Raw genomic sequence first — 26,115 nt, 5'->3', positions numbered from 1 at the left:
GGCAGCTCCTAACTGGGGGGACTGGTCAGTGCTGGGGGGCGGGGGGGACAGGCTGGGGGGACCCTCTTGCCTACTGTGGGCACGGTTGGGGAGAGGGCCCTTAGCTGCCACCATGGGGCCAAACCTCCTCCCCCCCATAGGGCACCCCAAGCCCCCCCTGCAGCAGCGGGACCCACGGGGGGGGGGGGAGGGCAGGGACACCAGGAGAGGGGGGCGAGGACGGGTCCCCTCTGTGCCAGGGCACTGGGGGGTACGAGGTGGCACCGGGGCCAGGCTGGCCAAGCATCCCAGTGCCATGCAATACTGTGACAGCGTCACTAGAGGTCCCCACGTCCCATCACCCAAGCAGGCCGAGGACAGGGACAGAGCTATGGGGTGGCCGAGCCCACCCGGGGTGTCCCACGCGTGGCTGTCCCACGCTGGGAGCCTCCACACCTGCCGCCGGTGACACCGGGCATCACCCTGCCCCTTCACCCCCCCACCACCCCCTCACCTTAAACCCTGCTCCCTAACACCATCCCACAGAAGGGGCTCCCGTCCCGGGGGAAACTGAGGCACGCACCTCCCCACCACCCCCAGGCACCCCCCGGCACCCCCCTTCCCCACAGCCCGGACCCAGGGGGGCTAGCAGGGGGGGCTGGCAGCGTGCCCCCGCCTCCCCGGCTAGCCCGACGTGACGGTGGTGCCACTGCCCAGCTTGATGATCATCTGCTGGCAGTCGTGCAGCGTCCGTTTGTCACCCAGCTTCTCCAGGGTGCGGGCGGCCTCGGCCAGCATGCCCACGCGCTGGCCCGGCCCCGAGAGGAAGCTGGGTGGGAGGTAGCAGCAGGCCAGCAGCAAAGCCTCGGCATGTTCCCGCGGCGTGGGGTGGCTCTCCGGCTCGCCGGCTGCAAGGGGGGGAGAAGCGGGTGTCAGCCCCAAGGGTGCCCCTGGAAGCCACCGACCCTCCCTGGGGTGCTCTGGCACGGTGACAGGGCCATTTGCCCACCCCAGAGCAGGTGTCACCACCAAAGCACGGCAGGAAGCCCCCACGCCCCATCACCCAGCGCTGCTGGGGTGCTGCAGGTGGGAAGCAGGGTTTCCCCATGGGGCACGGCGCCCAGGGGTGGTCTCCCACCCCGTGACCTACCTGTTTTGCTGCCCTGCACCCCTCTCCTCCGCAGGCTGCGGTCCAGAAGCTGGTGGGTGCGCGTGGGGCTGGCCCGGGCCATGAGCCTGGCGGTGGCTTCGTGCAGGAACACCTTGGGGGGGGGGACACACACGACACAGTGAGCGTGGCTGGGTGCAGAGGATGAGGGGACCCACCAGGATGAGGGTCGGGGTCTCACCCGGCGCATGGCAGGGCGGAGGGTCTGGGCCAGGCGCCGCAGGCTGCTGAGGTCCTGCTGGAAGCCGCGGAGCTCGAGGGCGGACGCCTGGTAGAGGCAGCTGCGCTGCTGGCTGACGTTCATCTGCTGCTGCCACAGGTTGGTACGGGTGACGAGAAGCAGGTCGCAAAGCAGGAGCTGGACCGCCTGGGGGGGGGGCAAGGGGAGCTGGGTGAACAGGATGGACGGACGGACGGACGGACGGCGGGGCCGAGGAGGTCCCTGCGGGCAGGCGTTGCTGCGCGGGGCCCCCGCCGGGCTGCATGGCAGGGGCATTGCACTCCCAGTCTGACACATGCAATGCAACTACAATGCACCCCCGCGAGGGCCGGGGGCACCTCCCGCGAGGGCCGGGGGCTCCCCCACCCCCAAGGGCTGGCGGCCACCTTGCCCCCCGGCCCCGGCTCACCTTGTCGATGGTGCCTTTGGGGGGGCTGCTGAGCTCCAGGCTCTCCCGCAGGCAGCTGCTGGCCTTCTCGCAGTGGCTCAGGCTGGCCTGGCTCCCGTCCTGCTTGCTCAGCATGGCCCGGACGGCCCTGAAGGAGTGCAGGGCGGCGCGGGGCAGGGGCTTCCTGCAAGGGGGGGACGACGATGACAATCACCGCAGGCGCCTCGCTGGGCACGTCAGCGGACGCGGGGCAGCAGAGCCGCAGTGCTCAGAGTGCGTTAGCAAGGGAAAAAGGAGGGGAGGCGTGTGATGAGCTGTCACCCCCCACCACCACCACCACCCCCCCCCCGTCGCCCCCGGCACTCACTCAGAGCTCTGCAGCGCCCGGGGCATGGTCTCCACCAGCGGGTAGAGGCGCTCGGCCCCCTCCTCGTCTCCCTGCAGCCAGTGAATAACTGTGCCAATGATGGACGCCCACCACTTGGACACGGGGTCGGTGCCTGCGGGGCGGGAGGGACACGGGAGGGGAGTGTCCACCACTCCCGTGACACCCCCCCCCCAACACGAAGGGTCCCCGGGCACGGGGGGGGACATGCCGGCCTCACCTGTGACAGCCGCCAAGCCGGAGCTGATGGAGGGCACGGGACCGGGCGTGCTGCTGGCGTCAGAGCAGCCGTTGAGCAGCTGGAGGTACTCGAGAGCGTCGGAGAACCGCCTGCCAGGAGAGGGGCCGTGAGCGGGGCCGGCCCCACGCCGGGTGCAGGGAGCGGGGTGCCCACCCCGGCACTTACCCCTCGCCCTGGGCAGCGGGGCGGCCGGGCTCAGGCATGGCCACGCAGCACAGCGCCTTCTCCAGGAGGTGCTCGCGGAAGAGCTGGGTCACCTGCGCCAGCGGGTCCACTGCGGCACAGAGAGGCGGTGAGTGGGTACATCTCCACCCCGAAATGGGGGTCTGGGGGTGCTGGGGGCCGGGGGTTACCTGGGTTGCCGGCGGAGCTGTAGATCGTCTCCCTTGGGACGCCCTTGACGGCCCAGTCACCATCGACGAAGAAGCGGTGGCCCAAGGGGTGGCAGAGCCACTGCATGGCGGGGGGCACGGCCCCGCCGTGGGACAGGGCCACGCGCCGAGCGCTGCAGAGGAAGGGGCGCTGCCGGGAGAGCGGGGGGTCAGGGGGGGGACCCACGACTGGGTCCCAGGGGACACGCGGGACCCCCCCCTCCCCCGCCCCACTGTGGAGGGGGCTGCCCCGCACTCACAGCCAAGAAGTGGAAGCAGCGGTGCAGGCTGGCTTTGACCCGCAAAGCGGCCGCCACGTAGATCTCGGCCAGGGCGGCCACGGAGACGGCATCGCCGGCGCACTCGGCCAGGTTGACGGCGCTCAGCGCCAGGTTGATGGCCAGCAGGTGCCCCCCGGCCTGCTTCCCTGCGGGGACAGGGACGGGGGGGGCTCAGGGGGGACGCGGGGTGCAGGGGTCCCGTCCCCCAAACCCCCCCGCCCCCGCGGCACGGGGCCATACCGGCGAGGTGGAGCTGGTGCAGGCGGTGGTAGGCCATGGCGGCGTCGCGGGCGCTCTGACGGACGTGGGCGGGGGACGGGGGGTCGGGGCGCAGCCCCCCGGCGCGGGCGGCCAGCCAGCGGCCCACCCAGAGGCGCTGGAGCAGGTGCCGCAGCAGGCTCCAGAGCAGGCTGCAGGCCAGGTCCCCGTGGGAGGCGGGCAGCGGCCGCCCCAGCGCCGCCAGCGCCGTCCGCAGGTGCTGGGCGCCCTGCGCGAAGTCGCCCTGCGTGGGGAGGGCGGGTCGGCGCGGGGCGGGGCCGCGGGAGGGGGCGTGGCCAGGGCTAACGGCGGGGCGGGGGTACGCGGGTGGGCGGGGCCAGGCGCGATAGGTGGGCCGAGCTTAGAGGGGGTGGGCGGGGGTAGCCCAGGTGGAAGAGGCGGGGCGGGGGCGGGTGGGCGGGGCTACCGGCAATAGAAGGGGCGGGCACTGCGGGACGGGCGGGGCTAACGCAGAGCTGGGGCAGCGCGCTGGTGGGGCGACTGGGGCGTGGCCAGGGTGGGTGGGGCAGGTGACATCATGAGGGGTGGGGCAAAGGGGCGGGGCTTACCCGGTCGAGGTCGAGGTCGGCCTGCCGGCGGTGCCGCCAGAAGAGCACGGAGGGCTCGGAGTGGGGGCGGGTGACGGGCTCCCCGCAGACGAAGAGCCGCACCACCGCCCCCAGCACCAGCGCCGCGTTCAGCGCCCAGAAGGCCAGCGTGGGCCACAGCCACTGCGACCACCCCCACGGCTCCTCTGCGCGGGGAGGGGGTCAGCACCACCCCGCCGCCTCCGCCCTGCGCTCGCCCCAGGGTCTCCGTCCCGACGGCCTTCACCCCGCGCCCGCCCCAAGAGCCTCCACTCCAGTGGTGTCCGCCCCAACAGCCTCCACCCAATGGCCCCTGCCCCGCCTCCACCCCAGCATCCTCCACCGCGCTCGTCTCCCATCTCGGACCTACCCCGACACCCCCCCTGCTGATGGCCTTCACCCCATGTCCACCGTGACCGCCTCCACCGCTGGTCTCCACTCCAACGGCCTCCATCCCGACAGCCTTCACCCCATGCCCACCCCAACAGCCTCCACCCTGATGGGCCCCACCCCAACAGGCTCGACCCAGGTAGCCCCTACCACACACCCACCCCAACATCCTGCACCCCGACAGTCTTCAGCTCAACAGCCTCTAGCCTATGCCCGCCCCAACGGCCTCCATCCCAATGGCCTTTGCCCCATGCCCACCCTGACAGCCTCCACCCCACACCTATCCCAACAGCCTCCATCCCAGGGGCCTCCACCCTGCGCCCACCCCAACCACCGCCACCCTGACAGCCTCCATCCCAATGTCCTTCACCCCAAGAGCCCCCACCCCATGCCAGCGCTTACCCACGGTGCCAGACTCAGCCATGATGCTCCTGCCGGGGCTAGCGGTGCCCGGGCTCCCCATAGGGGCTGGGGCACCGGAGCCCCGGAGAAGGGAGGCCAGAGGGTTGAAGGAGAGGCAGAGGAAGACGAAGGCGCAGAGAGCCATGCGGGAGCGGTCCAGCATGCCCTGGCTGCTGGGCGAGGGCGGCGGGTGCTCCTGCTTCACCTGTGTGGGCAGAGCTGCTGTGAGCCCCGGGGCACGGGCATGGACATGGGGTGTGGTGATGGGGCACAGGCGTGGGGTGTAGGGCATAGGATATAGGGCATGGGTACAGGCATGGGGTACAGGGCATGGTGATGGGGCGCAGGCATGGAATATAGGGCATGGGTACGGGCATGGGGCACAAAGCACATTTTGGGGTACAGAGCATAGGGCATGGGGCACGGGTGCAGCCCAGTGCACCCCAGAATACCCCCACACCCCTCCTTCCAGCCCCAAATCGGGTGAGAAGCAGCCTCAGGGAGCAAGACCAGGGCTCTCGGCTCCTTTCCCCATGCTAGCATCTGGCGTGCTTTGCTCTTGGCACCCCCGGGGTGATATAGCAGATCCCCTGTCCCACTCGGGGCGGGGGGATCCCCCCCACAGCCTCCCCACACCTTGCCATGGTCGCAGAGGGGGCTGTCGGGCTCCGAGTCGCTGCTGCTGTTGCTGCTGCCCCCGCTGAGCGAGAGCAGGTTGCTGTGGGACGGCGAGCCCACGTCCGAGGGCGGCGGCGTCAGCATCTCCATCACCTCCGCCTTCACCACCTCCATGGGGGCCTCCACCTTGGCCCCCCTGCTGCAGGAGGCCACCAGGTCCTTCAAGGACTCTGCAGAGAGCAGAGCGGGCTGAGGGGTGCTGGGGGGTCCGGCAGCCCCGGGGCTGAGCCGCCCCTGAGACCTGCCCTTCCACTCACGGTTCTTCTGCACGGCCATCTTCAGGGTGAGGTTCTCTTGCTTCAGCTTCTGGTTGCTCTGCTGCAGGAAGCGGATGTACTCGATCGCCTTCCTCAGGACTGCCGACTTGTTGAGCTGCCGGCGGGCAGGGACAGCTCAGCCCAAATGCCGGGCGAAGCCCCCCCTTGCCCACCCCTGCTTCACCAACCCCGGGCTCCCACCTTGGCCTCGGTGCCCACCACCAGGTCCTTGAGCTCCACGATCTTGTCGTTGATGGAGGAGCGGTAGCGTTTCTCGATGGCGTTGTGCGCCGTGCGCTTCTCCCCCCTGCTCTGCACCAGTGCTGGCTTCCCGCTGGGCGTCAGCCGGTTGATGGGCAGCTTCTCGGCATCCACCACCAGCGGCACCGTGGCCAGGATGGTCCCTCCGCTCACCAGCGCCTGCAGGGATGGGGGGTGGCATCCGTGGGGGTCCCAGAGCATCCCCCTACCCCGGAGCTCCCTGGCAGTGGGACCTACCGGCACCTGCAGCGGGGTGGCAGAGCTGCTGGCGCTGGTGGCCAGGGAGGCGATGCTGGAGGTCTTGGCGCTGCCGGCATCCGTCTTGACGGCCGTCAGCAGCAGGGAGTCAGCCTTGATGAAATGGGGCTGCAGCAGGACCTGGGGGGCGGCGGGGGGGTCAGCAGGGCTGGGGAGGCCACTGGGACCCCCCCACCCCTGGCCCCGGGCTTACCGGCACCGGCTGGATCTGGGGTGAGACGGGCTGCGCGGCAGGGGCCAGGAGCTGCTGGGGTGCCACGCTCTGCACGGGGCCAGGCAGTGCCATGGGCTGGCCCGGCTGCGGGGCAGGCAGGGGGCTGGGCAGGGCCTGCCCCGCACCCCCGGGCTGCACGGCTGGGCATGGAGCAGAGGACAGCGTTACCAGACCCCCCCGGCACCGGCCCACCCCGGGCAGCCCCATCCTGCAGGGACGCATCCCACCCTCCAGCAAGACCCCCCCGCAACAAGCCCCCACCCAGGGAGCCCCGACCCCCCCCTGCACCTCCAGATCCTCACCGGAGAAGCTGTGCTGGTTCTGGTAGCCCACCAAGGGCTGGGGGCTGAACTGGCCGGGGGACGCGGGGACGAAGCTGGGAGCCAGCATCACGCCGGGCTGGGGCTGGCTGCTGGGCACGGCCGCTGGCTCCTCCTTGACACCCGGGGCCGGTGCCGGCAGGAGCGGGGCTGGGGGCTGCGGGGTGAAGGCCGCCATCCCGGGGGACCCCGGGTAGACGCTGCCGGTGGGGGCGGCGGGGGGGGACTTGCCAGGCCCCAGGTAGGTGCCGAGAGAGCCCGGGGCAGGGGGAAGCCCTGCGGGCACGGTGCTGTCGGGGGCACCGAACGGCGAGTCAAACAGCCCCGAGAAGTCATTGTCCGGCGTGTTGATCAGCTGGAGCATGTCTGCAAAACAGCCCCGTCCCGTCCCGTCAGTGGCTGCTCCAGCCCCACGCTTCCCAAGAGGCCCCCAAAGCCCTTGGGAGTCCGTGGGCTGGCCCCATGCTGCCCACCCCAGAGCTCAGCACTTTGGGGACGGATTCCCATAACCCAAGGGGAAAAATTCCCTGACAGCCCAGGAACCTGCTGTGCCCTGCTCCTCACAGCCTCCCAGGCACCCTGCCAGCGGGGAAACTGAGGCACGTCACTCACAACCAGGGTGCCAAGGCCTGGCCACCAGCAGTCAGAGGTTTCCAGCCCCGTCTGCGGGTGGCAGGGCAGATCTCAGCCCGTTCCTGAGGTCGAGGTGGGCAGAGACGGGCTTGTGCCAGCTCATTCATTTATCCTGTACTAGAAACCCTGAAAACCCCCAAAGCAGCCAAAGGGGAGGGGGTGCTCGGGCTGGGACGGAGGGGTGGCACACCTGGGATGTGCCAGATCCCCGTGCCAGGTGTGCCTGCCCACGGCACCCCGCAGGAGGGCAGCTGGGCAAGCGCGGGGTTAAACAGCCTTGGGGGTCTGCCCCGCTCAGTGGGACCTGGGTGCCCTGGGATGTCCCCATCGGGGCGTCCGGAGATGCCCCCACTGAGGTGTCTCGGGATGCTCCCACCAAAGCGCTCCGGAAGGCCCCGTGGCTGTACCCCCAGGCGCACCCCCCCCGGGGCACACAGACCCCGGGGTGCCCCCGCTGGGGTGCCCCCGCTGCGGTACCCCCAGGTGCAGCCCCCCACGCACACACCCCCGGGGATGCCCCCACCGAGGTGCACAGCCCCCGGATACCCCCCCATGGGGTGCAGCACCCGGAGAGGGGCCGCGGCAGTGACCCCGCCAGGCGGGGAGGAGGAGGATGGCAAGGAGGGGGTACCTTCGAAGGTGCACTCCATGCCGGCGGGCACGGGGGGGTCCCCAGGAGCAGACTGCGGCCCCCGCTCAGCCCCGTGCCGGGCCGCGACGAGGCACCGGGATATTTTAAAGCCATGTTCTCGCCTCCTCCCTGCCAGCCCTCCCTGCCGCTGCCCACGCCAGGCCTGGAGCGAGGCCGGCGATGGGGTGATGCGACTCCGCCAATCGCCGCCCGTGTGCCCGCCGGCCACCCGCCGCCCCCAGACAGCCCCGCGGCCACGCCAAGGTGAGCCCGGCAGCGGGTTACTCCCGGGCACCCTGCTGTAACCCGTCGGCGGTTACTTGGGGTCAGCCGCCGTTAACCCCTTCGCCCCACGCCCCATCGCCCCCCGTGTCCGGCCAGCCCGACATGACGCTCCTCTCTCGACGCCCAGTGCCCGGAGGGGTCTCCCCGCAAGGACCAGGGTCTTTGCGCAGCCCCATTTCCCCCGCAAAAACATCCAGCCCTCGGCACCCCTCTCCGCGCAGGTGGGTTTCCTTCCAGGGGGGCTCCCAGCCTCAATCCCCCCTGCTCAAGAGGCCTCCCCAAGGCTCCCCCGTGGTCCAGGGGGAAGAGAGCAGAGTCTGGGGGTGCAGAGAGGGGGTGCTCCCCCCTGACCCCCCCCTTCCTGCTGCCCAGCCCCAGGGTTGGGCACGGCTCTCCCAGCCACCCAGCACCTACCAGATATTTCTATGCTGTGGCACCCGCTGCCACCCACGCCATCAGCATGACACGGGCACCCGGCGGTGCCATGGCTGCCCCCACCCCATTGCTTCAGGCCATGGGAGCCCGTGGGGCAGAGCCACATGGCTGTGGGTCCTGGCAGGTCCCGGTGGGACAGGGCACCCACACCCCTGGATGCACATCCCGCAGTCACCCTGGGGTGGGCTCGGGGATGAGGGATGACCCGTGGCCACCCAGGGACCAGTGGCAAACCCACGGCCCGTGGAGTCTCAGGCCACGTGGGGGAACCATGGGGCACGAGGTGGTTCGGATGGCCACGATGCAAAGAAGCGTGGCAAAACGCCACGACGGGACACGGCGGGTCTGCGCTGGGCACCCAACAGCTCTGGCCCGGGTCCCAGGGGACCCAAGGGGACACCAGCACAACTCCGGAGCATCGCTCCTGCCTGCCTGCAGCTACCATCCTGCCCTGCCCGTGCCAAAACCTCGCCGGGGGAGGCAGGTGGCACCTGGATCTGCCCTGATCCGCCCGACTGCCGCTGGGATGAGCCTCCAGCCCTGGGATGCCACCTCCGCCCCGGCTCCCGGAGGACATATGGCTCCCGGAGGACATATGGCTCCTGGCACCGTCGGAGGGTGCGGACCAGCAGAGCCGGTGGAGCATGCGGCGAGGCGGGCGCGGGGCTGGCCCAGGGCCGGGAAACCCAATTTTTGGCTAAAGCCATGGTTATGCCGCACCCAGCACCGGTAAGACCTCGGTGCCACGGCGGTGGGGAGGGGGTCCACCGGGGGAGCGGGTCCCCTCGGGGAGTGGGGTCCCCTCGGCGGCATCCCCAGCCCACGGACCCCCAGCTCGGCGGGGAGGTGGGTGCTGATGGGTCCCAGCCCCAGGGATGCCCCGCTCAGCCCCGGGGCAGCGCGGAGCCCCCCCCCTCCCCCCCGCCCATCCCGGCTGGGTGGCTCGGGGAACCCAGGCGTCCTGGAGGGAACGACCGGGAGTAACCCCGCCGGTGACGTCACGGAGGGGCGGGGCTACAGGCGACACGATGCAACGGCCGCCGGGGGCCCCGTCGGGGCTGTCCCGGCACCGGCACCTCCAGCCCGGGGGTCCCGGTGTCCCGCCCCCCCCCACACACCCCCGGGACCCTGCTCCTCCCCGAGCCCCCCGCCACGGACCGGCCCCCGGCAACGGAGCCAGCCCGAACCGCCCGGCCCTGCGCCGACCCCGCGCTCCAGCAGCTCGGTGTCCCCCTCCCCACGCCGGGCCCGGCACCGAGCCCGGTCTCCCCGGCTGTGCTCCGGTGCGCCGAGCCCGCTCCCTTCAGGCCGGCCGGGCACCGAGCCCGGCCCTCCGGCCACGCACCGAGACCCGGTTATGCACTGAACCCGCTCCCCCGGGCGCGTCCCGGCCCCCGGTTCCCTGACCGGGCACCGAGCCTGGTCTCCCCAGCCCCGGCCATGCACCGAGCCCGGTCCCAGCCGTGCACCGAGCCCCGGTACCGCACCGAGCCCAGCCCCCCGGCCGCGCACCGAGCCCCGGCTACGCCCCCAGCCCGGTCCCGGCCATGCACCGAGCCCGGCCCCACTCGCCGCTGCCCGGGTCGAGACGCACCGTCGATGTCGCTGAGCAGGGCCGTGTCGATGTCGCTGGCCCCGGAGAGGCCGAGGGTCGGCGCCAGCCCCTCCAGGGCCGCGTCGTCGAAGGCGAGGGCGCTCATCCCGGCGGCGGCGGCGGCTCCCGGGCTGCGGCGGCTCTAGGAGCGGCGGGGCCGCCCGCCCGCCATGGCCGCGCTGGCCCGGGGAGAGGGAGGAAGGGGACGAGCCGCCAAGTTGCTCCCGCGAACCGTGCCCAGGCCTGCTACCGGGCAGGGGAGGGAGGGGACGGAGGCGGACCCGCCGCCGCGTCCCGCCCCGCGGCCGCCTCCCCGCCCCGCACCGCCGGCGCCGGGAGCTGCATCGCGCTGCACCGCGCCGGGACCGCCGGCAGCACCGGGCAGGGAGCTGGTGCAGCAGGGCCGGAGCAGGGAGCAGGGCAGGCTGCAGCCCCTGAGCAGGGCAGCAGTGCCCTGGGGAAGTCACCGAGCCCTGGGGACAGGCACCGAGCCCTGGGGACAGGCACCAGCCCCTGGGGACAGGCACCAAATACCCGGGCTGGGCTCTAAATACCCGGGCTGGGCATTCAATACCACGTAGCCCCGGATCGGGGCACATGTGGGAGCAGGCAGGAGGGCCAGCGTGGGGAGAAGGTGGTGGCCGTGGCTGCAGAAGCCCCCAGCACCTCGTGGAGGCCACGTGCCGGGGTGAGCTTGGGCCACCGCGTCACCTCTCGAGGCTCCTGCGGTTCCCAGCGCAGAGGCAGGCTGTGGATATCTGCCTTCCCGCTCCGGGGTCCAGAGCAAGTCCCAGCACCGCCGCCCGACTGCAGCACGGCCCAGGGTGGGAGAAGCCCCCGTGACGCCGGTTAGGGGATGCCAAAGGGCCGATGCTGCCCTGTGAGCCCCAGCTGAGCCCACGCACCCTCCTGGGTGCCACGAGCTGTGGGACCCAGGAAAACCGCTGGTGCCATCAGGGTCAGCCCTGTGGCTGCCCACGGGTGGTGGGTCTCAGCGTGGGGGTCTCACGCCAGGGCAAGGCCACGCCGCTATGGCCTGCAGCGCTGCGTGGTTTGTCTTACTGCTGGGAATAATTTAGGAAAAGAAAATGCGCTGCAACATCGGCTCCCTGAAAGTTTGCCCTCTCCTCTTCTGCGCCACTGAGCACAATCTGAGGCTACCTGTGAATTAATTAAACCTGGCTGCACCATAAAAACGTCCCCCGCAGCCTCACTGGCTTCCACATGGCAGCACAGCAGGCACCCCTGTGCAATACGGGGATCCCCTGCATGGCACGGGGCACCCCAGTGCAACATGGGGCTCACCGGGGACCACGCAGAGCACCCCGTACATGCACGTGGTGGTGGCAGAGCCGTGGGTGCACAGCCCGGCCGATTCCTCTGCACCCTCATGCCCACTCGAGCCTCCTCAAGCCGGGGACGTTAACCTGTGCCCAAGCTGGGGACGAGCCCAGGGAGTCCTGGCTCAGCTCCGTGCCGACGGCTGGGGCAGTGTGACCCGTACGCAGGCCACTGGCAGCCACTCGGACATCTGTCGCCCACAGCAAACGCTACTAAAGAAAAACCCTTGAGAGATCCACAGCCTGCCATGGGGTGTGCAGGGGGGCCGTGTGCTCCCCCTCACATTTTTATTGGGGTCACCGGGGAGAAGCCGGGCTCCGTGTTGGAGGGAGGTTTCCCTTCGCTTTCAAGAAAGCCCGTGCAGCAGTCCGCGTGCTGCAGGAGGAGAGGGCAGGTTTCCAGGGCCGGTGAGATGGATGTGCCGTGGCCCCGCGAGGCTTTAGGGCAGCGTCACGCGAACGTGAGGGTCACACACTTTTAACAACCCACGTGAGACCTGGGACACAGCCTTCCCTGCGAGACATAGAGGGGGAAAAACCACACGCACAAACACGGCTTTATTCTCGCACAAGCTGCGGGCAAAGCCGGATTTTTAGGGCTCTTTCCCCGCCCCCAAGCCTCCCCCTGAGCCAGAGGGGATGTGCACCCTGGGGACCCACACACGATGATTTCCCCTGCTCCAGGGGACCAAAGCAAACAAGCAGCATCCTCGGTGCAACGGGGAAGAATTAAGCACCCCGGCAGCTCCATGGGACGGGGTGTGTTTGGAGGCCGATGGATGCCACGCAGGGTGGGGCTCCCTGGGGTAAGCTTGGTTGCGGGGTAGGGAAAACCCCGCCTGTAGGACCAGGGCCACGCAGCCAATAAGCGCGGCGGCCTGGAGTGGAGTGATTCTGCATCACGGCTCAGGGCCCGCGATTACATCATGTCGGTCCTGCGGGGATGGCAGCGGGGCCACGTGGTTGCTCCGGAGTCGCTGAGACGTTTTCCTGAGCGCAGGCTGGGAGAAAACCGCAGGGATGAGACAGAAAACAAACCGTCCCGGAGATGGTTGGGTTCTGGCCGCCGAGCCGGCCGGGCAGGCTCGCACGGCTGCAGCGGGCTCAGGTGGCTGCGTAGGGCTCGCCGGCGGCGTTGGAGCATCGCCCCGAGCTGCGCTGGCGGCAGCGACAGGCTCCAGGACGTGCTGTGCTTCAGCTGCAGAGCCCAATGCGACAGCCCCAGGCACCCTGCATGGAGCATCCCCCATCCTGCTGTCCCCTCGCTCAGCCGGGTGGGCTCCCCCAAAACGCTGTGCCTAGCCAGACGCGAGCCCCCGGACGTTTGCCGCCTGCCAGCACGCCTTAACCCTGCGCTGAAAGCAGCCCTGCCCGCCCAGGGCTTCCTGACATGCCCCACACCCAGCCCTCAGCATCCCTTGTGCTCCAGGGTTTGTTTTGCTATGGCAGAGCACGGCTTTAATCATTAATTTGTGTCGCAAACAGATTCAAAGCCTCTTCTCTCCTTCACTACCTGTAACTCTGCTTTGTCAACTATCCCTTCCTGAGCCACGGCTTGGGTAAACACACAGCCAGGCCCGGCGGCACTCCAGCGTGCCACACAGCCCCTGCTCGGGGTTTATTTACCCCGAGGTGAAATGGGAAAAGGTAAATGCACGTGTGGTCCCTTCCCATTCACACCGGGATCCAAATTCAGTGCCCAACGCTGAAAAGCAGTGACGTGCACGCTGTCCGAGGCTCAGCCCGTACTGGGCTCCGCAGCATGCCCTGTGCCAGGGCTCGGCAGCCTGCGGTGGAGGGCAGTGATCTGCGGAAGCCCCCAGCCCATGCTGGGAGCTTGCACGGTCTCTGCGGGAGCCCAGGCAGGTTTGGAGATGAGAAACCCATCAGGGTTCAAACCCAGGGAAAGCATGCTCGGCTTGGGGAGTCAGGTGTCACCAAGCAGCTGCAGGCTGGGGGGGGCACACATGCAAAATGTCCCCGCATGCTTGTCCTGCTCTTACACTCTTCCCTTTGCACCCACTTTGGCCCCTGTTGGAGACAGAATTTAGGGTTAGAGGGATCTTTGCCTCATGCGTTTAACCGTGGGGCTGCAGAAGACAGTGGGGTGCAGCCCTCCTGGAAGGCAGCAGACCCCCGCCCTGGCAGCCTTCCTCCTGCACAGCGCTGGAAATTTATGACCCAATGCTTTTTGTGCGATTTCTGCTCTGTCAGGGCAGCAGTAGCCCTGCACCTTTCTCAACAGAGCTGGGCCATGAACCTACCCGAATATATCCGACACAGAGTCAGGCACATGATCAGTGCGATGGTAAACAAGCCGGCGCAGAGCTGGATTTAATGCATGCTAATCTGCAGCTACAAGGAGGGGAAACCCATCTTTCAAGCTGTTCCACACACCCCCCTTCCCCAAAGCAGCTTTTAAACCACAGGCCATTAGTTTTTATCTCCACGTGCAAGACGGAGGGCACCATTCTGACAAATTGGTTTGGTTTTGGCCGAACTAATGCCATGTCACTTCTCCAGGGTTCCTAGATGGCTGCTCTTCCTTCTCCTCTGCCCATCAAAACCACTGTCATAAATTAGGATGTTGGAACAAATTCCTGGCCGATGAGTCAGGAAAAGTCACTCGTTCCACGGGCTGGGAACATCACCTGCATTGCAGTGCACGACAGCTCCTTACCTGTCACTTTCTAGGTCACCAAGGCAGAGTTACCCTCTGAGGACCATCTGGCAAGCCCCGCAAGGTGAGCAGGTGTCCCACCAAGCACCAAGGTTGTCACCTGTGTGCCTGTCTGATGTTAGCCTCAAAAGATGTGCCAAAGATTTAGTGGGGAACAAATTTACCAGCAGTGGCAACACACCACCGTACACAGCAAGACCCCAGCAAGACACAGAGAGCATCTTCTGCTGGGGACAACCCTTCTCCTGGGGAGAATACCCAGGCCTCTGTCATTTAGAGGAAACTGAGGATTCCTAAAAGCCTGCGTCGTGTTTTGACATCTGACGGGCACCCAACGGCAGCTGCAGACCGTGCGTGTCTCCCGCGCTCACTCGTACCGTGTGTTCAGGCCGGGCGGTGAAGCACAGCGAGACACCACCTGAGAGACAGACGGATACCATCCTCCAGGTCACACCAGTAGTGCATTTATTGGAGTATCTCACATGCAGGAACCAAAGTAGAGATGATTTCTGGAGCAAGTTAAACAATGGCAGATTAATACAGTTGTATCGTCCTTAATGTAAACACTTTCTACGTGAATACAGCAACATTTTAGTGTTGGGTTTCTTTGCTTTTTGTGTATTTTGTTTCTCTTTACATAGTCAATCTCTTTAAACAGTTATGTCCCCCTTCTCCCCCTACCCCATTCCCAAACAAAAAAATATCCAATATCTTCAGTAAATAAATATTATCCACTTTTATCTGGAAAGCCTACAGCTGTAATATACAGAGAAGCTATTACACAGGTTACATTTGTAGGGTTAACGATAGCTCATAATAACATGTACAGAATGAGGAGCTCGTACTCATAAAAACACAGAGCAGGGTGGGAAGTCTGGCGTAGGTTTGCCATGGGCTAAAGAGAACCAGCACCGGAGCTCGGCACGGCTCGAAAGCCAGTCAGCTCTCGGTGAAACGCAACTTCGCCTCTCTCCTGGATGGAGGAGCAACCTGCTGCCAGCGTCTGGGGCACGGCGGGGAGGCTGGGGCTGGCAGCCTGGGAATGGAGCACGCAGGCGCAGCCCGCTCCGGAGGCTGCAGTTTGGGAGGGATGAGTGGAAGGTGCTGCGCGGGCACCAGCAATGCCTCTGGGCGCCTGGCAAGGGGATTCCTGCCTCCTCTCCTCTGCTGGTGGGCAAGGGCGGGTGGGTGCCCCCAGCAGCTGAAGGGTTACCTCCAAGAAGGCTATAAATCGACTCACCGATTGCCTGCTTCATTATTTCCATAAAAATAACTGTCCTGAGCTGTTTTTTTCCAGGGTAGGCTCCGCAAGCCTTGCGGTTAGCATTTAGGAGGTAAACAATGACTGAGCTGGATGAGGCTGGCCTGGGGATGGAGATAGCACAAGCAGTTCCCACTCCACAGGACTCCCAGCAGCCACAAGAGACCTGACAACTCATCGGACGAAAAAGACTGTTGAAAATGCTGCTGTGTTTGCTCTCCTGGTCTGCATGTCCTGTCCTCATGGGTGAAAGCAGGAGAGCATTGAATAGAGAGGAACAGGAACAGGCTGCGTTGGCCGGGGGAGCGTGGGCCCAGCTCCTGCGGCAGCTTACGGAGGGGGACCATCACCCCTGCCCTGGGTCTAAAACCACCGCCCAGATCTGTTCTTCCACCACTGGAGGGAAACACCTCGCCACTACAGCCAGCTCTGCCGAGTCCTCCATTTAAAAGTGGAAACAGCCAATGTATCCCACAAAAAAAAAAAAAAGCTGAACGAAGTCAAACGAATGGAAAGCCCCACTAAAATCTTTCTTCAGCTTGGAGGTGTAAAAACAGCCCTGGAAATGGCAGAGCTGATTTGATCAGCACATTTCAGAGATGGAGGCTGTGATAATCAGAAGGGGAAAGGTATTTTGGAGGCTACGTGAGGGTCCCAGTGAGGACCAGCCTCTGCATTTATGCTGTTCCCTTTAAGAGACACCGTGCTACGTTTTTATGAGCAATTCTCCTATGAGCCTTACCTACACACTAAACGCCCTAAATGTCTGTACACCACGTTGTTATCTATTACACCTGCCAAAGATGTAGCTGAAATCTACACATAACAATTAAAAAACCCGAAAGGATATATTTAAATAGAAACGATTCATTTCTTACATCTCAGCGCATGAAGGGTTAACAGAAGAGGTTAAAAAACACACTGGAAAGAAAATATATTGACAAAATAAATATTTTAACCTAGAGTAGGGTATGATTAGAACTTACAAAGGACCCCAATAATAATTTAGTGTCATTGAGTGTCAAGCTGTGATTCCTAATATGCCTAGAAAGCGTTGGGATGTTATTTCTTATGGAAAGCAGATCAGGCTGCAGCTCCATCCCTCTTCTCACAAGGGTCGGAGCCACGCAAGTCCTCTGCCCACTTGCACAGAGGAAGCACTTAGAGTGAAAGCGAAGGAAGAATAAATCGAGAGGTCAGTCTTCTGAAGTGAAAAACCCCTTTCCTTTCCCTCAAACAGTTTCCACCGCTCAGGTTTTCTGCAGACCACAAGAGGACGGGGAAGATGAGAGATCCTGATACAGGACATTAGGGAAGCTCTAGCGTAGCTCTTACATTTGTTCAAGAAGGTTTGGGCTAAACCACTCATTCTGCCGCACACTCTGTCCCCTTTGGTGCTTCCAGCCCCCGCATGCTCAGCCCACGAGAGCCAGGTCTGGTGGATTCGGGCTCCAAATTTAACTCACGGCAGGGCTGCGCTTTTACCAGACCCATCAAGGGTCCCACCAAAAAGATGTTTAGCCATTGCCACAGGCTGAGCACACACCTCCCAAGGAAGGCATCTCCTGAGTGCTGCCCTACTTCCAAGCAAAGCCACTGCTTGGGCCGACAGCACCTGCCAGCCCCTGCAAACAGTGCCCTTGCTTTCTGGCAGATAATGTGGGGCGTCAGTGGGGACCACGGAGTGCCTGAGGTTGCAAGCACAGAACAGAGTCCCTTGAGTTGTGCCAACACACGCTCCTTATCTCCCCTCAGCCCCAGCCTTCTTGTTTCATCTCTTTTCCTCCCCGGTTGGAGGGAGCAGTCACTGACAGCTCTGCAACATCTTCCAGAAAGGGACCAGATTCTCTCTAAAGCAACAACTTGGAAGTCCCAGGACAGGTGGGACTAAAAGACATGACAGAAAGAAGAAGCGTTAACAGCACACACCCCTTTTTGCTTAGGGGTGGGGGAAGACAGGCCAGCAAATCCGCAGCAGTGGGACTCTGCAGGGGGGCTCGGTGACAGCGCTGGTGATATCCTTGCCACTCAGCATCATTTGACAATGTCCCCATGCTTGAGCAATGCGATTATCTCCTCCGGCTTGGCAGGGAAGCTGGATTAACATGCTTAGAATCACCTGATGTGGCCATTTACAGGGTCAATGTGTTTCAAGGATTTAGAAGAGAAAATACACGCTTAAAACACCCACGGAGCTTTTTGCATTGACAGGAACACCAACAATTCATTCTGTGCTGGCAAGACTGCTCAGGCAATCATCAGACACTGTCTGAAATCAAATCAGCATCACAACAGAAGTTTCCTCAGGTTTCTGGGAGCTGGTGGCCACATCTGACGTGTTGCAGAAAGGCAGGGTCTGGCAGGAGCTGGCAGCGGGGTGTCTGGCAGCCAGTATCTGAGCATTGGGCTCACCTTGTGTTAAACAGCGAGGGCAGTGGACGAGAACAGCAATGCATACATGCAACCAAGGCGGACTGTCCTGGCACTTTCCATTAGCCACAGAGAAGATGAAATGGAGAGAAAGTCTCTTGCAGAGACCCACATAGAAGGGCTTCAACTGGGGAGACGGCCAGCAAGTGGGGAGAAGAGGCAGCTTGATCGCCAAGCTATCTCCATCCTTACAATGATTTTCCTCGTCCACTTGCAAGCCATGCTACCTTCTGCACGGCGCAGAGCGGACAGGGAGCAGTGAGCTACGGAGCAGCGATGAGGTGCCAAGTCAGCACTGGGGGGGTTGCAGGGCAGCCTTGCCTGGGCCCAGCTACATATGGAGCGATCCTGGAAGAGGATGCAGGCAGGGCAGGACAGAGGAGAGGATGAGCAGGGACAGCACAGAGTGACATCTGACCTGGGACTGCCTGGAAATCCTGCACCAAACAATGCTTCCCTCCGAAGATTAATGTGTCTGCTCTCAAAGACCATCAGTGCTGCAATTGAGCCATTTGGTAAAAGGTTTTATGTGTCACAACCTACTAAAGCATGGCATACCCTAGAGAGTACGTTACGAGCTGAAATAGCTATGCTCAGATAAAAGCTTCTATCACTTTCACATCAGCTGTTTGTAGCACAGCTTCTTGGTCTAGAACAACTTCTGAGAGAGCTCGACACACATCAGCATCCCAGGAAGCTCAGACATGCCAAGTCAGAACAAAGTGGCTGGCTGCCTAAGACAACGAATGCCCCGAGGAAGAGGGGCTGGAGCTCTGCTGCCTGCATGGGCGTTCATCTGATAAAGTGCCTCTCTGTCAGGACAGGAGATTCTCCCTGCCATGCAGCATTCCGCTCTCTCTTTGATCCTGCCATCTTGTGCCACTGGCTTCCTACCAAGGAACATGATGGGGGATGCAGCGATGGCTGGAGCTGGCTGCTCCAGCTCTGCTTGTCAGCCCAGCAAGGCAGGCACACATGCTAGAATCCCTTCTGGCAGCTCCAGCAAGAGCAGCACTCTCGGCCATGCCTCTGGCAAGCAAGGGAATATGCTTGTTTGCACAGACAGGAGGGAGACTGCTGCCCCATAAGAGCTGGGAGTTAATAAAGGGGCAGAGGTATCAAAGAACACTCCAAAAATTACAAATAGCACGGCCACAATCATCCAACACTTTCTCAGGCCCAAACCTAGAAGGAAATGAGAAGTTTCACCTCCAGCACAGGCAGGCATAGCTAATCCCTCTACGGTAACCATCTCCCTCAGCATTTCTGTACAAGCCTCTGTGAGGTTTGCCTCTTTTTGTCATACCTACCACCAAGAACCAGCATGTCTATCCTACCAGGCATGGCAGGGAATCCAGGAACCTCAGTTCACACCCAGTCCACGAGCAAGTCCCATCCATCTGCATGGATGTTATTTACAACAGCTGAGACAAGTGCAGAGCTCTACAGTCACTGAAGAAGGAATCTAAGGTAAGGAAAAAATAACCTAGCTATTTTAAAAGGCAAACACACTAGAAAAAATCCTCATGTGAGAATGCTCTCCCAAAGAGCAAAATGCTTCATGCGCTAACGTTACAGCATCCATTTAGCTCAGCGCTTTTCGTTCTTGTCAACTGCCAGAGCTACTGGACATGGCCAACAGACTGCTTTCAAATTAGAGCAAGCCCAGATAAAACACAAGGAAAAAAATACCCTGTGAGATTTAGAATATGAAATGCCACACAAAGTGGGGAAAAGAGACCACCATATGGTACCGGGAGATGTGTGAGTGGGAGAGTAAAGGATTTTAACTTGTGAAGCACATGTTGAAAGGGGAACAGTTGTTCCTTGCTGTCGAATCCGACAGGAAAGCCAATACATTAACATTTTATCTAAAAATGAAGACACACTCCTCCTGAACATTCCAGCTCAGTCAATTACATGCTGATCGACAGAGCAGTCTACTTGGCAGGACCTGCCTACAGAAGAGGATGATCCCTACATAAATTGAAGGGCAAGGCTGCTCTCTCCCCTCTGGGCTTTTGTTTCAACACAGTGTGACGTACTCATGCATTCTAAAGGGGTTTTCAGCATCAAGAGCTGGTTTTGTGCAGCTGGGATAGGAAGGAGGGGATTAAGCGAGTGCTGGAGAATCGTGGTCTGGCAGGAATAGTGTTGGACTTAAATAGAAAGAGTCAGCTTGTGGGGGTGGATTGTTTGGGGGGGGAGGAGAAGCAATCTATGAAATCGGGGGGAAAAGGGGTTGTTGTTAGCCAAGTACTGTGGGAGGACAAAGTGGCCGTACAGTGACATTCGCCTGCAGAGCACGGGGGTGAGAGGGCGGCTAAGAGCAATCTTCACAGTGCAAAGAGGGCATCCTCCGAGCGCTCTTGCTTTTTCCTGCTGGAAGGATTTGTCGGAGGGGTGGGGGCTTCCAGGGGAGGGGATGGCAGATTGGGAACCATCTCCGCCGCTTTGGCTCGCTCTTCTAAAAATTTGTCAAACTCTGCAATGCAAAAAAAGAAGGAAGACAGGTAAGAACTGGAGTTGTACGTTTAGCCCCAGGGACAGAGGTTAGCAGGGTCTGAAATTCCAGTGCCTGGTGTCCCATCGGGCCGTGTTTGCAAGCACACATACTTGTACAGCCTCACTTCCTCAGGAAAGGGTACACACGTCCTTTGAGACACCCTAGCTCAGGCAGCAGAGGGAATCAAACCCACGCTACACCACTGGCCGCAACAGAAGCAGGGAAACATTATTCCAAAGGGCTGTGCAGCTTGGGGACGCATTCCTGCTGGCACAAACACAGTGCACAGCCAAGGAAGATGGCAGGAAAGCACTTACAGCCAGGAAGGCTCCTCACACCATAAATACTAACTTTTTGCTCTGAAATGCTCGCCTCCCGCCTTTCCGAGTGCAGAAGCATTTGCTGGGGAACATCAAGCTGGGAGAAGTCAGCATCTCAGCAGGGATCAAAGCAGATAATTCAGTCTGCGCACTAGCCTGGGAACGGCTCATAGCCACAGGCATCTCTGCTTACCTTCACTGGTCACTCCTTCTTCCAGTTCGTCTCCTTTCTGCAATTGGAACAAAAAGGTGCGTGAACACACAGGCAGCGCTTCACCTTCACTATTATCCTCTACACCCATTTAATGTAACTGGACAGTTTCCACCACTCGTTTCCACATGCTAACTATTTCAGCAGGGAGACCTGGGGAAATCGCATGGCTCCCACATCGGGATGCCAATGGTAACTGACATTTCACTGTGCTGCAAAGCAAGAGGACGAGCGCTAGAGATGCTTCTGAAGATTGCTGGTGGATAGCTAAACTTTCCCCGTTGGACCTGAATGGCAGTCCAGCGCTGTTTCCACTTCAGACAGTAGGCCTGATCAAAAACTGAGCTGTGTGAGTCACACAAACACTGTACAAGATGCCATCTTTTGTTACACAGTCCTTTAAAAAGTCAGGACTGCGGTTTGCATTGTGTCTTCAAATAAAATGCACTTTTAGCTCACAAAGGACACACGCCACAAAATAGTTTGGGGCCAACATTCCTCCCGTGGGAGTTCATTTTAGATTACATACAAAAATATAGCAGCTTTCCTGGCATCCATGCCGTATAAAGACAAGACTAGGGTGGGCTGGATGAAGGATACTGATGGGCAGTTACCGTCTGTCCATGAGATACAAAGACTGGGATGCCAGGGGGTCAGTGCATTTCTACCAGCTATGTGTATTTCAACATGTGAATTTCCAACAGCTCTTTAATCAGGAAATTAAATTAAGTCCAAGGATGTGGCATCCTTGTCAATCTATCAGGATGTTAAAAATGGATGAAAACACTACTTGAAAACCTCACGTTGAACCTGCTTTGAAAAAGAAAAGTATTTGTCCATGCCCTGGCTTCTCCACCAGGAGAGTGGGAACCCACTGCCTGGCCTCACAACGGTGTTTAATGCCCGAGAATTAAATGCCACCTAGCATCTATTAGCTTTCTACTGCACAGAGGTTTCCAAAGGTACACACAGCAGACACTGCTTCACGTACAGAGGTACTGTTTGTTCCAATGTACCCCAAAAAGGGTAAGGAAATAAGTAACAATTAGCTAACCTAATGTGTAACTTCCTCAGCTGGGAAGCAGAGAACTGAAATGAACCACTAACAAAAAAAGGAGGGGGGGAACCCAGGGTGAAAAACAAAAATCCAGCCCAAACTTTCTCAGAGCGCATCCCTATGCTGCACCCACATACGGTCAGGATCCAGACCCAGGTACCCAGGAGAAGGGAAGCCGGTACAGTCACGGCCACAGCGCGTGCGATCCCCAGGCTTATTCAGGCACTTACATGGCACTTCTCTGCTTTGCTCTTTTTGAGTAAGGCTATCTAGGGGATGACAGATGTACAGAGCTACCTCAATATCTCCCCATAAGATCCTCTCTCCTGCTAAATTAATTTAAATGTCAAAGAAAAAAGTTTATTGTTTAAGCAGAGTGGACATGTTACATTTACTGTATTTCTTTAACAAAATAGGCCAGGTTGTAATTAAATTTGAAAATGACTGCCTGTACCAAGGCCTGAAAAAACTACCTGCAGCTGAAAACCAGTGACATTTCAAAGACAGCCAGTCAGTCTGCCAAACTCGAACACTGAAACCCAGAATCTGTTTAAGCACTTCAGGCGGCTTTGGAGAGCAGGAGCATTTTCTTCCTTTCAGTACAGTCAGCTCCTCTGGTGCTGGAGCGGAGGGCTGACGTGCCGGAGTGTGCCTGCAGCACTGCTGCCAGAGCCAGGGAGCGAAGCCTGAGCCCCGCAGCTCCCAGCTAGGAGCTGAGCAGGCAATAGCAAGGGGCTGGGGGAGACCTTAAGGAGTAGGGAGTTATCTAGGGACAGTATCTGAAGTCATAAGAAGTAATGGAAGGAGACAATCCTTAGGGATATGATGACCACAAGGAAAGAGTTCAGTTCACTAAAACCATGTTTAAAAGAACAGTCTGAAACGCAACCCACCACCCGTCCCCAAAATGCACTTGGTTAATTTGAGTCAGATGCTTACATTAAAAAAAGAGACCGGAATAAATGCGTACTAGCTGTACCACTGCTTAAACCAAATGTGTACTGGTACAGCAAAACAAACTCCAGAGCGAAGGAAAAGCTACTTTTAGTTCTGTCTTTTGTTTGTTTGTTTAATAATTACCAGACAACAATCATTTAGGAGAAACTGAAAGTTATAAACATTGAAGAGAGACTGTTATAAATTTTTATTATTGCTATTATGAAACATGTCAAGATTGCTTGCCAATTTAACAAAGACATCTCGATTTGAAAGGAATCTAAGCCCTGATCCAGCATCTCTGAAAAGCATGCCTCAACATAAGCATGTACTTAGATCCTGTCAAAGCTAATGCAGCCTTAAACATGTGCTTTAAGTCCAGTGGAGAACACAGCCAAACTTCAGCACATGTTTAAATGCTTTCCTATACGGGGACCAGAAACAGAGGACTTCTGGAATGCATGGTATTCTGTGATGTTAACATGGAGAAGTGAAAATAAAACAACTCAGAGGAAAATGTTTTGATTGAATTGCTGAACACGACCCTCTCTCCTCCTGCTTAGGTAGTCCCCTCAAAGGGAAATAAGCTGTATGATTTGGAAGTTTCACTGCCTCCCGTTACGAGGAGTACCAGTAACTCAGCAATGCATTGAATGTTATCCGTACAAGTGCTATTGCCCATGTGAAAAATGAAAATATAAAGAGTCTCACCAAGTCGGTACTGAGCCACTCCTCAATGTCATCCATGACAGAGGACTGTGCAACAGGGATCTAGGGAGTGCAGCGAGAGAACAGCAAGGCAGGCAAAAACCAAAACACATCCACAATCATGGCCACAGAGCGATGGAAAACACCAGAAATAAGATTAAAAACAAAACAAAAACAAAGATGTAAGATGTGCTGGAAAAAAAAGGCAACAAAATATAAATGGCATTTCAAATAAAGAAACACTTGGAAAGGAAATTATGAACAACAAGGCTAAAAAAAACCAAGAGAAAGATTATGGGGAATGACATGACTTGATGCCAGCGTAAGACGGGTAACTTCTCGACCACGTATTAAAACCATCAAGATGGACTGATGATTCTAATCTTGATCGTGAAAAGTTTTTAAGGGTAGAATACTGGATATCAGTTAGGTTTTGAAATGTTAAATTTACACCTTTTATTTTTTAAAATGGCTATTGGCCACAGTGAAGGGTTAGCAAAAAGAGGGGCTCAGGCAACACTCCTATGAAAACTCAAGTCTTCAGGCAACACTCCTATGAAAACAATTTGATTTTCTCCGCAGGTGGAGGCAAGCAGAGCCCAACGTACACAGTCATGTTTCCTTCCAGATCCTCCTCCCACCACACCACCGAGCCTTGGCAAGCCTCGGCACACCAGTTTAAAGCAAAACCGTCCCGGCTTGCTGGCCCCACTCCTCTGCCAAAGGTGACCCTCTTGCAGCAGAGGCAGCAGAACCCAGCGTGTGCCAGTGCAAAGTGCAGGGTCTCAACGGTGAAGGTGAGGAGGAGGATGGAGCAGCAGCTCTGGGCACAGGCAGAGGAGGAGAGCACAGCACGCGTTCCTCTTGGCTCCTGCTCCAGCACCGGCAATGCCTTGCAGTGCTGCAGCAAGGCTCGCCGGAGCGTGCCCGTCAGGCCTCCACAGATGGTTTAACAAAAAGGCAGGGAAGGTTTGCCTCTCCTCCTGCGATAAAACCGCTCACATTATGCTGTGCGATTGCGACAGGCAGCGCAGACGCAGCACACCAAGTGCTGAAGTGCAGCTATTTCACGAAGCGCTACAGGCAACTGGGTCAGCGAAGGGAAATTACTGCTATTAGGTGTAGAATTTCCTGACTTAACGACACTGCTTAAATACAACAGAGCGCTGCAGAAGTAAACAGGAAAACACCACAATAGATCTCGTAAGGACAACCTGAAAAACACTTGGAAAGCAATGTCAGACATGCAGGTTCCAGGCCAGAGCACGGTAGCCGAGCAGCGGGGCTGGCAGGCAAGAGATCTCGCGGTGCTGGAGAGGCTCTCCTAGCAAGGAAAGGTGTCAGGGGTTGTCCACAGCTTTGACTGAAACCGCTCACAGGAAGAAGAGCTGAAAGAGGCTCTGCAGATGAATTTGCTGGGAGATGTAGTTTTCTCAGGGACTTCTAGCAGAGGAAGACAGACAGACGCTGAATTACAGAGGCAGCAGCACAGGCTGACGCTGTTTAGCGGAGCTCCTCAAGAATTTTTTCTTCTAATCAAGTGGCCCTTTGCACTGAGGGGGTCAGTTAAGCCCTTGCTTGAGGTGAGATCTGCTAAAGTGGGTTAGTTGTGTCAAAGGACTGGAAATCCAGGGCTCAATCCAAAGCATCTCCCACCAAGAGAGCCACCGGGAAGATGGCTTGGCTCCAACTCTGCAGGTTGCCGTACAAAGTGCATGTGACAGATCCAAGAAGGGTCAGAGGTGCGAGTCGTCATTTTGCTTTCAACTAATACATGAAGATCCCAAACAGAAAGTAAGTTCCTGCACTTTCCTTTGGAATGGGCCAGATTTAGGATAATTGTCCCTTTTTAATTTGCAATGGAGAGCCGAATCATGCACGTACAACGCTAACGCGGTGTGCTGAAGCTGCTGCGAGCTGGCCCAGATGGCCATTAATGAGAGGAGGGCTCTGTAGACATCTTCCAACATGGTCCTTCCCAAGGACAAGTTGCATCTTGTAGAACTGGCTTGTTAGTTTAACAGCTTTGGAAAATACTGCCTTCAGAGATACAAAGCAATGAATTTATTCAGCCTACAGCAACCTAAAACCTACTGCAGAAGTTTCACTGCTGTCTCTCTCCTGTATTGCTTAACACTGCACACAAGAAGTAATGCTTTGGAAGGTGTAGCCTTCAGAGCCGTTGGCTAGTTTGCAGCTCAGAAAAGTACTTACATTTCTTTAAGGATAAGAAAACCTGTATGGAGGGGAGGAAGAAAATAGCAGAGCGTTTTCGCTTTTCTGTGAATAAAGTAAGAGCAGCTGTTCTAAAGAGCGTGGTGGTACTGCGGTCCCTGTATTAGGAGGAACAGCAATTCAGATCTTGGTTATCCTGAAAATACAAGATGACTGAGCAAGTAATGGATTCCTGAGAATTGCAGGACTCTCGAG

At 59.6% G+C, this 26,115-nt stretch overlaps 2 protein-coding genes across 10 annotated transcripts in view; both read right to left on the bottom strand.

The window, feature by feature from the left end:
• Positions 1 to 563: 563 nt before the first annotated feature.
• SREBF1 (sterol regulatory element binding transcription factor 1) lies at positions 564 to 10,509 on the bottom strand. 2 transcript variants are annotated; one of them, XM_072877876.1, is made up of 19 exons: positions 10,237 to 10,509; positions 6,641 to 7,024; positions 6,318 to 6,478; positions 6,104 to 6,244; positions 5,807 to 6,025; positions 5,606 to 5,720; positions 5,307 to 5,518; positions 4,671 to 4,875; positions 3,861 to 4,045; positions 3,274 to 3,535; positions 3,013 to 3,179; positions 2,735 to 2,903; positions 2,547 to 2,655; positions 2,361 to 2,470; positions 2,123 to 2,255; positions 1,777 to 1,939; positions 1,329 to 1,514; positions 1,130 to 1,241; positions 567 to 887 (listed from the first exon to the last, which is right to left on the bottom strand). In XM_072877876.1, the coding sequence occupies exons 1-19, from the start codon at positions 10,340 to 10,342 to the stop codon at positions 664 to 666; spliced, it is 3,363 nt and encodes a 1,120-aa protein (XP_072733977.1). In that variant the 5' UTR covers positions 10,343 to 10,509; the 3' UTR covers positions 567 to 663. The 2 variants fall into 2 exon arrangements, with proteins under 2 accessions (XP_072733976.1, XP_072733977.1); XM_072877875.1 differs by having other exon boundaries at positions 564 to 887; positions 2,123 to 2,470.
• A 3,410-nt stretch (positions 10,510 to 13,919) lies between these two features.
• TOM1L2 (target of myb1 like 2 membrane trafficking protein) overlaps positions 13,920 to 26,115 on the bottom strand; it is a 60,690-nt gene continuing 48,494 nt past the window's right edge. For 2 of the 8 annotated variants that reach the window (XM_072877879.1, XM_072877877.1), the window contains 3 exons: positions 23,689 to 23,748; positions 20,967 to 21,003; positions 19,798 to 20,432 (listed from right to left, as the gene is read on the bottom strand). In XM_072877879.1, the coding sequence (XP_072733980.1) occupies positions 20,284 to 20,432; positions 20,967 to 21,003; positions 23,689 to 23,748 (246 nt within the window). In that variant the 3' untranslated portion in view covers positions 19,798 to 20,283. Of the gene's footprint in view, positions 19,413 to 19,797; positions 20,433 to 20,966; positions 21,004 to 23,688; positions 23,749 to 26,115 lie in introns of those variants that run through there. The other 6 variants (XR_012044906.1, XR_012044905.1, XM_072877880.1 and 3 more) reach the window with 6 other exon arrangements.

The sequence above is a fragment of the Ciconia boyciana genome, chromosome 13, assembly GCF_034638445.1.
Source record: "Ciconia boyciana chromosome 13, ASM3463844v1, whole genome shotgun sequence".
In the NCBI taxonomy this organism is placed as follows: Eukaryota; Metazoa; Chordata; class Aves; order Ciconiiformes; family Ciconiidae; genus Ciconia; species Ciconia boyciana.
This window is presented reverse-complemented; position numbering and strand designations above follow the sequence as displayed.

What these genes read in the sequence shown, in the direction of transcription:
- SREBF1 (XM_072877875.1), bottom strand. Translation starts at nt 10,342, where the DNA reads ATGAGCGCCCTCGCCTTCGACGACGCGGCCCTGGAGGGGCTGGCGCCG. An exon ending in CGGGCGCTGCAGAGCTCTGA is followed by an intron (nt 1,940 to 2,122) that starts GTGAGTGCCGGG and finishes CCCCCCTTGCAG; the next exon opens with GAAGCCCCTGCCCCGCGCCG. An exon ending in GGTGCAGGGCAGCAAAACAG is followed by an intron (nt 888 to 1,129) that starts GTAGGTCACGGG and finishes CCCCCCTTGCAG; the next exon opens with CCGGCGAGCCGGAGAGCCAC.